The following is a 9726-nucleotide window of genomic DNA, read 5'->3' on the forward strand; positions in this document are numbered from 1 at the left end:
TGCAGGATGTTGCTGAACACCCCCCCCCCCCATCTTTATCTTCCTGGAAGTCTGAATACATGTAAAAGGCACTTGCTCTGATTTAGCCCTTGTATTCATCTTTTTACCCTTCCCTTTGTCCCATGTCAAACTTTTGACCATTTGGGGGAGTTGACAAAGGGAGCTTTGACTCTCAAAAGTGTTTGCTCCAAAAATTTTGTTGGTCTCTTGACGTGCTATTGGATTCAAAGTGAATTGTTCTACTGCAGACCAGCACAGCTACCTTCTGAAACTACATAGAGGGCTGTCCTTTGTGCATGCATAGGGATTGTATAAAACAAAAGAAATCTGGCTCTTGAGTTCTGTTTTCTGCCTGCCTTTGCTGTTTACAAAGGACAGACACAATCTTGGAGCCGTCTTCTGCTGGCTGTTAAAACTGAAAAGTGGTAATGGAACGAGGCCAACTTTAAAGAAACACATTCAGAGCCATTAAAGATTAATATCAGCATCTTCAGTGATGTCAAGAAAACTGCAGAAAGGCAGCATCAATGCTGAAGCATAAGTGAACATACATACAAACATGCACACACACAACATGACATTGCCTTACACAAAACCAGATCATTGTCCATGATCTAGCACAGCTTTGGTTAATCCCGGGGTCTGCAACCTGTGGCTCTCCAGATGTTCATGGACCACAATCCCATCAGCCCCTGCCACCATGACTGATGGGAATAGTAGTCCATAAACATCTGGAGAGCCGCAGGTTGCAGACCCCTGGAAATTTGACTGGCAGAAGCATTCCTTGGTTCCAGGGGGAAGCTTTCCCTATACCTGATGCCCAAGATTCTGGATTGATTGATTTACAGCACTTACAACCTGTCTTTTTATCTAGTCAAGGCCTCCTAGGTTGATTGAATGTGGCACCTTTGTTGTACAAAACACATGCCGCACTGGGCCACAGCTCTGACACTGCTACTGCATTTCCATCAGAAAGCAAGCGTTTCATTCTAGCTTAACATTAGTCTCTCATGTAAACACTGCTGTGGTTGTTAAACCTGAACCACAAACTACTTCCAAGAAAAAGCCATACATATACATGAAGCTGCCTTACACTGAACCAGGCATCGGTTCATCAAGGTCAGTATTATCTATTCAGATTAGCAGCAGATTTTCATGGTTTCAGGCAGAGGTCTCTCACATCACCCACTATTTACCACCTGCTTATTTTAACTGGAAACACCAGGGATTGAACCTGGGAGGTTCTGTACTCCCAAGCAGATGCTTTACCTCTGAGCCACAGCTCCTCCCCCTAGCAGACTTGTAAGACAACTGACCTATTATAAATCAATAGACAATTCTCCACTAAAACAGATCCAGTTCATTTTAATGGGGCTCTGATGCTAGAAAACTTCCCAGGGAATTCTATCCTACATATTTAGGAGAATTCTCAGCAAGAAAACCCGAGAACTTCCCTGACTCAACAGTACATAATGAATTCCCCTCTGTCATCATAAACTGATTATTCGCGATCAAGGATTCCAATGGATTTAACTTTGGCTACTTCCCCAATGGGATATTGCATAGAACAGCAGGTAAGAATCAGAGGTCATCCTGCCACATTGTCAGTACAGGGCTGTTATTCACGCAGGTTGAAGCAATGACTCATTGCACTAAGGAGGACAATCAGCAACTGCTCCATATTGTAGCACCAAAAGTCATACATGTAAAGGAATGTTGCACAATAGAACTAGGCAAGAAAGGAATTAGGCCAGGGGAAAGGAGCACACAGGAACTGAAAACCTGCCACCTAGCTCAGCAGATTTCAACATACATGAGTGACTAGGGATGCATCACTACTATTTACCTATGAGTAATCCATAAATGGACACACCTCGGTTACCACCTATTTTACATTTGTGTTTTTTTAAGAGTACAAAATATCTTTGAACCAAAGCTGATTTGCAAACCACTCTAAAGCCATTAGCTGAATGTGTCGACTGATAGTGAAAAACACTATAATTCAGGTAATTTCTGGTCAACTAAACATCCCATCTGCATTGTCTGATCTACAACACTGCATTCACACACACTCAAACTGCTTGGTGCTCACTCGGAATACCTGCTGTGAGATCTGATAAAAACCTCACCTTAGCTGTGGAAGCACTGTGGATCTTCTTAGGTAAGCGACTAAGCCTTCCCCTCTACAATACATATTTAACATCACAGAATTATAGACTGCTGAAATAACCCAAAAAACAGCCACATTGTGTATCACAGCAAAAACAAGCAGGAATTTTCAGGCACCTGAAGGACCAAAAAGCGTAAGCTTTCTTGAGTAAGACCCCGAACAATTTGTGAATGGTGACGTACAAAATGCTAATGTTAACCATACTCGCCCACATGATTTTGGTGGGAGTTTGGCCAACGTTGTGTGAAACACATCCAGAAAGTTTTAGAGATTGCACTAGGCTTCCCCTTTATTCAAAGAACCTCGCTGTCAAATATTAACATGCTGGATCTTTTCCAAGTTCCAGATTAAAAAAAAGACAGTGAAGTTGCGCAACTGGAAATTCCAATGTACGTGGCTTCCTTCCTGTTCCACAGAGAGACTTGCTGGAATCCATGTACAGAGCAACGTGGATTGCTGGCCCTGCTTCATGCAGATGATGAAAGGCTGCTGCTTGCAGAGAGCATGACAGCGGGGTAGGGGAAGAGTGGAAAGGCAGAGATCAGATGTCTCACACTGTGTTCCAGGTCACAGCGTTTATGGAGTTCGTTCTTGGGGGCAACACTCCTCCCACAATTAGCACCTATTAGTCATGGCTTTAGTTTTCAGCTGTATACTAGCAAATTTAATTGGTGCATGACTGGTAGAAAAACAATCCTGGTTTTCATACCCCACCCCCCCATCACGATACATTTGTCATTTTTGCCCAAATGATCCATGTTTAGCATAATTGTAGCATTTTTTTCCAGAGTAGGATCCAGGTTATGGCTGGAAGGTCCGGCAAATCTGCTAAAGTCAAGCAGATCTTGGTCTGGTCAATGCCTATGCACATCACTTTTTTGTTCCACAAAGGAAGACAGGCAGGCTATGAGAGCAGTAGGTTTGAGGTATAGGGGAAAAAGCTTGGATTTATACTGATCTTCTCAACTGTAAGTCTCAAAGCAACTTACAAACTCATTCCCTTCCTCTCCTCACAGCAGACACCTTGTGAAGTGGGTGGGGCGGAGAGAGTTCTGAGAGAACTGTGACTGGCTCAAGGTCACCCAGCAGGCTTCATGTGGAGGAGTGGGGTAGCCTACCTGGTTCTCCAAAGTAGAGTCCACTGCTCTTAACCATTATGTATTTATGAAAAAGCTCCCCTATACACACAGACACAAAAGTTCCCCTATAGTATACACACAGATTTATCTTTCTGGTTTTCTAAACATCGTAGCAAATCAAAATATTACTGGACTTTTAGCCACTCTCCAGGGACTGGGGCAGCTAATATGCCAGCAGTGTCATTCTTCCCAACTCAAAGCTGAAGACTGTTATCAGACATCATTTCTAAGGAAGTACAAAGCTCAGTATACCTTCAGAGTTGAGGAGCAGGTAGAAGAAATGCTTATGTGCTATAGATGGGCTACCTATAACTCTTTCCACACTTTGTGACCCAGAAGAAGCATGTTCTTTTGTATGCTGAAAGGAGACCATTTGATCTCTTTAGCCAGTATTTACACAGGAAGCATTTTTTTGTCAAAAACTGTTAGGATAGACCAGAATCAAGTGGAATTTCAATTCTCCTGCAATGAAGGTTTTACTTTTGCATATTGAGAAACTAATTTGTGCAACACCTGTGGGGCAAACAGACCCATTACATCCCAAGCTGAGGAAAAGAATATTCTCGTCAGAGATTATTTTACCTCAGAACAGGATTGTGCTGAGGGGAATGAGCCAAGGTTCATTTTTGTGAGAAATGAATGGACAAGGCCTGATAACAGCCTATTGCTGTTACTACAAGATGATTCTGCTATATTTAACCATGCTCCCCCAACCCCCTTGCCAAGAGTCAACAAAAACCGCCTTACCCCATATGTCCCGAATAGGCTGATGTGCTCTGCGATGGCAGAGTTACTGGAAGTCCCCGGCCTTTCAATGATGCTGCCTTTATGGCCCTGGCCCCTGCCTGGTAGAATGCTCTTCCTCCAGCTATTCGGGCCCTGCGGGACTTTAACAAGTTCCGCAGGGCCTGTAAGACTGAGCTGTTCCACCAGGCTTTTGGTGAGGTTGGCCGCGGATTGGCTACCCCCTGGTGAGGCCCCTGCCATATTTTGTCATCCCTGGCAGTGCCCCAAATCGGTTCCATCTTGAGCGTTGCCAGCCCCTTCCAGCCTTCAGATCGGGTGTCACCAACATGGGGTTTTAGACGGTTGTTATTCAATGCTGCACATTTAATGCTGAATGTTTTTAGATGTGTTTTAAATAATTTATTGGATATATTATATTGTGAACTGCCTAGAGCCCTTCGGAGATGAGGGGGTCTATAAAATCCAATAAATAAATAAATAAACAAGCAACTGAAAGTCTTCACTGGGGTCATAGGATATACAGAGTCCAAGGGAGAAAAACACACTCTGGCATTTTTATTTTCATATTATGAAGTGACCATTGTACTGTATGAACATTACCTATTGCTGCACAGCATAAAGTTAGGGGAGCTGCTTTGCATGCAGTAAGTCCCATGTTCAATCTCTGGCTTTTGTAGTTAAAGGATCAGCTCACAGGTGAAATAGGAAACCTCAAGCTAAGACCCTGGAGAGTTCCTGCCATAGTAGAAGATATAGACTTTAATAGATCAAAGATCTCACTCTGTATAAAACAGCTCCATGAGTGCTTTTGACGTTACCCAACACAAAATACAAACAACACATTGTACGATGGGGTTTTTTGGTGTTTTATTTCTCTCAAACTTATTTAAACAGGAGTGGCTGAATAAAAATAAAGTTTGAGTCCCATTCGTCAGGGGAATGACTTGTTAACATGTCAGGCAAAGAACTGTGGCCCCTTTACCAACCAGTAGAAACCATGGTGGGAGACGGATAAATAGTTTTGACCAAGTCCATGAATGATACATAACAGGTGCCATCCATAGCAGGAAACTGCTTATGTGTATTTCTTGATTTCATCATACAAAACTAGGACAAAAGCACCACCCATTCCTCTGAGCACATTGGACCACGCGCCCTTGAAGAAAGCTTTCGAGCCCTCGTCACGGGCAATCTTCCGCCAGCAGTCAATCGTACCAGAATACATTATGTCAGCTGGAAAAAAAGGAAAAGTTATGCATAGAGCAAAGAACTCTTGATGTTCCCTGCAACCCAAACGTCCAGTTTTACTTTCACTCTGCCATTACTGCATCTCATGTTACTACAGACTACAACCAAAGCATCTAAAACAGGGTATATAAACCAGTTCCCCCAAATCCATTCCTAAAGGTGTTTTATAGTGTTCCAGTTACAGGTTTTGGCTCATTCCCACCCCTACTGGAGTTCCATGGTTTGCTCAATGAAAGAATGACAGAAAGTATGCTAAACTGTTGTTGTAAGTTTACATATTAAACATATTGAAGATGGCAAACTGCCTAAGATGCAATATTAGAAGACTGTTTTGCTGCTGTGATTAAGGTAGTTTGCCCAGATTATCACTTTAAAAAATATTGCTTGATTTGTTAGCCGCTTTTATTTGTTAAATAAAAATATGTTAAAATTAAATTATTGATTAATCTGGAAGAACTGTAGAAAGGTATGGATGTGCGAATTAGATTATGTTTGAACGGTGATGTCCTAATTGCATAATTATGATTGGAAAGCACATGAAGGTCATCCAGACCACTCCAATCTCACAGGTTAAAGAAGAACTTGTCTAAAAATTGCTTTAGGAAAGAGGCTAAAGGACAAGAGGAGCAACTTCAAAGGAGCAACTTAATCTCAACTCCTACGTTTCCACTCAAATCAGTCTCACCAGACTTCTTGCTTCCTAGTACGTGATATGGTAATACTTACCTTGGTTGCTTATACTGGCTGATAATTTGACCCTAGGTTATATACAGATCATGCTTTGAAGAATCAGTGTATGATTTAAAGTGTAATTCTAAGTAGTTATACTCAATGGGGATCTGAAATGTTTAACTGTGTTTGGGATTACACAATTAATATCTGGCTCCAATTCATATATTTTGAATGAATCAATCGAGTTCTAAGTAATGGTTTTCCTTAAGTGCAGACTAGCCAATTTCAACAATGATTCTACCAGGTGTGTGTCAGACGGGACCAAGCCATATAAATAGTTGGTCCAATTTAATATATATACCCTGAGACACAACATGGACTCAGCACACAAATAACCATGTTTAATACCATTAAGTAGGCATACTCCAAGGACTTACTGCCAAAGTCTCCCTTTCTTAGTCCTCTTTCTATTTAAATAATGAAATTTCTCTGCGCACCACTGTGATCTCTATGCCTCAACATCCCTGGCAGCGAAACAACTGGAGCTAGAGATACGTACCCCCTTTGCGGCCAGACTGCATCATCATACGCCGCCGGACTGTATCAAATGGGTATGAGGTCAGGCCAGCAACAGCAGTAACCGTCTGAGCAATCATCCAGCTGATCAAAATGTGGGTATTTTTTGGATCAGGAAGCATCCCTGTAAATGAAAGAATTACAGATTAAGAAACAGCAAAGTCACCGCTATGGCAGACAGTTCAGACCTTCCAGCTGTAGCTGGGCAAGTTGAGAGTAGTCAAAAGCATCCCCAAAAACAAAACTCACCCTTTGCAGTGTCATAGATGCCAAAATAAGCTGCTCTGTAGATAATGATTCCCTGGACAGACACATTGAAGCCCTGGTACAACCCCCGAAGGCCATCGGACCTGAAGATCTTCACCAGGCAGTCTCCGAGCCCCTTGAACTCACGGTCGGCTCCGGCTTTACCCACATCAGCTGCCAGGCGCGTTCGGGCAAAGTCAAGAGGGTAGACGAAGCACAGAGAGGTAGCACCAGCAGCACCACCTGATGCCAAGTTGCCAGCAAAATAACGCCAAAACTGGGTTCTTTTGTCAACTTCACCCAGAAAGATCTGCTTGTATTTGTCTTTGAAAGCAAAGTTGAGGGCCTGAGTGGGGAAGTATCTGATAACATTGGCCAAATTGCCATGCCAGAAAGACAGGAAGCCCTGCTCCTTGGGGATCCGGACCACACAGTCAATGATGCCCTTGTACTGCTTATCTGCAGTGATCTGCTTGCTTGCATGTTGTACCTGTTAAGATATAAAAGATGAGATTCAGTATGACAACATATGAAATGTGCTTCCCCCCACCCCCATTCTGAAATGTAAATACTCAAATTATGCAAACTTTGCTCTAAAGTTGACAGAATAAGAAAAGAGCAATTGAGGAGGTAGTATCTATCAACAAAAAAGTACCAATCAATACAAGGCCCTGAAGTCACTGACTTGGGTTTTCTAATCAGAGTCACAACAGTTAGAGAGCTGCAGGCATGCATGCTGCAGAATTGCCTAAATTGAGAAATCTTGGATTAAGTTTCAGTTTCTTCCTTCTGGCCCTGCTGTATAGAAAAGTGACCTTAACTGCTCTGTCTTTCCTGCTCACTTGTAGAAGACATACCTATGCAAAGTCCAAGTTATGCCCTTGAAGCATAAAAATCAAGATGGCTTCTCTGAACTGGAAGTCAACTCTCCATTAAAATAGGTTACCAGGGAGAGGAAGTTAGGATCTAAACTTGAATTGCCTAATGTTTAAGGAGGATTGCTTGGTGACAATAGTGACAATCAGACAAGTCATTCAAAGGTGAAGTCTTTCACCTGAGTACATCCCATCCCAGTAACAGCTGCATAGCAAGGTGAACCCACTAACCAGTCACCTTTTCAAGGTGTCTCCAGGTCAAAGTTGAGTTCTCCACAAAAAGTCAATGGCCGGAGCCCTCCTTGGTCAGTAACTCCAACAGGCTAAAAAGGCCTATCCCCACATAGTCTAACATGTGTCCTTGACACAGCCACCATTCCCTCCTCTGGCAGCAGGGCCTATTACCAGTAATCCTCACATGACTGGGTTTGACCCAGATGCCCCCTGTCACTGTCCATAGGTCATCAGCACCTTCAGAGAAGTATGTGACCTTGAGGGACCTTAGTGGTCCAACTTAAACACACTTTGTATTTTCTTTCACCACATAGTGAACTCTAAGTGCGTGTAAATCACGTGTACCTACGAAAGCCAAGTTCAATCCAGCAGCCTCCAAGGGAAGCTAGTTTAGTCAAGTAACTTTTAACCTCCAAGGTTATTGCCCCTCATTTCCTTTTGGGCTGCCAGTTGACAAACAAGCTCACTCAGGTGCCTCTCCAAGAACCAGAATTTTAAAAGGTGGCACCAAGGGGATTCTTTTCTCCTCATGGGGCCGCATTACACACTAAATACCCCTATGCTGTTTGCACAGAAAAGAAACCCCGAGCCATTTACGACTCTCCGAGGGCTTCAAGTTTCCAGAGAGCCGTTTTCACTGGGGAGGTGCTGGGGAGAAAACGCCCGCCTCCAGCCAGCAAGGAGATGCTTTCGGGAGGCGGAGGCCAGTGCCAGAGTGGCAGGTCGCCCATTCAGGCATCGCGTCTTTTCCGTGGGAAGAGGCCTCCCTGCCCGCCTGCTCCGTCTCCCCCGCACCGCGCTAATCCAGAGCCTGACCAGGATTTGCATAAGCGGAACTAGTTCTCCCCGGCAGCTCCACCATTGCAAGCGCGTGGCTTCCGCCCGACCGGCATTTTGAGCAGAAGATCCGAGGCCAAGGAAGGCCCAAAGTTGAGATCCAGAGCCAGGGCGGCCGCAAGGGCAGGCAGAGTTCGGAAATAACCCCCCGCAATCCCATACCGAGCCTGGGCGCGTAAAATTGAGCCAAAGGCCTGGCCACCCTTCCCATTCAGGGCGCTCTGACCTTCAAGGAGACAGTCTCCTTGGAGAGGAAGAGACGCAGGCCGAGAGAAACCGATTCGCCTCCTCTCCGGAGATGTTCGCTTGCAAAAGGCGATGCTCAGGCCTCCTTCTCCTTGGGGCAACCTGGCGAGGCCGCGCAAGGCTCGCCTCATCTCCTTGGCGGGATGCGCCACGAGGCCGCAGTCCCCCACCAGCGCAGACAAAGGTCATGAGTCAGAGCCACACAGGCAGAGATCGGCGCGCTGGGCGCACCAGACGCCCCGTGAGACCCGGCCCTCGCACCTCGCTAGCTGGATCAAATGAGCCTTTTTACATTCCGCCGACCCCTTACTACTCCCCCTCGACCTCCGACCGACCCGATCCCCCCCCCGTATCCCCCGTCAGCGTTGCGACCATCTCCGCTTCTGTCGCCCACCCTTATACCGCCTCTCCAAATTACTGCGCCAGGAGCGCCCCCCACGGCCCTATCCCTGCCCCGCTGCGGCTCTGTTCTTCCTCACCTGCAGCAGCAGCTTGACTCTCTCGATGGGGGCCACCGCAGTCTTGGAGATGGCGGCTGCCACTCCGCCCGCCAGGAAATCCTTCAGGAAAGAAACAGCCGCGTCGGTCATGGTGCTGTTGGGAAGCAAAGGGAGCGCGCGCAGGAATCACTTCGCTCCGCTGGATGGAAAGAGCGGCTGGCGTCGAGGGGCTGATGGAGACTTGCCGGCTCACTGAGACCGAGCGACCGAAATGGCCGGGTTTTATACGGCCGCGA

At 45.4% G+C, this 9726-nt stretch overlaps 1 protein-coding gene across 1 annotated transcript; it reads right to left on the reverse strand.

The window, feature by feature from the left end:
- Nucleotides 1-4901: 4901 nt before the first annotated feature.
- SLC25A5 (solute carrier family 25 member 5) lies at nt 4902-9726 on the reverse strand. Its single transcript, XM_048513781.1, has 4 exons — nt 9470-9726; nt 6802-7288; nt 6536-6676; nt 4902-5289 (listed from the first exon to the last, which is right to left on the reverse strand). Exons 1-4 carry the CDS (start codon nt 9578-9580, stop codon nt 5132-5134), a joined length of 897 nt encoding a protein of 298 aa, XP_048369738.1. The 5' UTR covers nt 9581-9726; the 3' UTR covers nt 4902-5131.

Source organism: Sphaerodactylus townsendi, linkage group LG13 (assembly GCF_021028975.2).
Source record: "Sphaerodactylus townsendi isolate TG3544 linkage group LG13, MPM_Stown_v2.3, whole genome shotgun sequence".
NCBI lineage: Eukaryota > Metazoa > Chordata > Lepidosauria > Squamata > Sphaerodactylidae > Sphaerodactylus > Sphaerodactylus townsendi.

Bases quoted from the DNA above. Each gene is read 5' to 3' on its own strand.
- SLC25A5 (XM_048513781.1), bottom strand. From the start codon at position 9,580: ATGACCGACGCGGCTGTTTCTTTCCTGAAGGATTTCCTGGCGGGCGGA. The intron at 6,677-6,801 runs GTGAGTTTTGTT...TTTCATTTACAG, and splicing joins CATCTATGACACTGCAAAGG to GGATGCTTCCTGATCCAAAA. The intron at 5,290-6,535 runs GTACGTATCTCT...CTTTTTTTCCAG, and splicing joins GCAGTCTGGCCGCAAAGGGG to CTGACATAATGTATTCTGGT.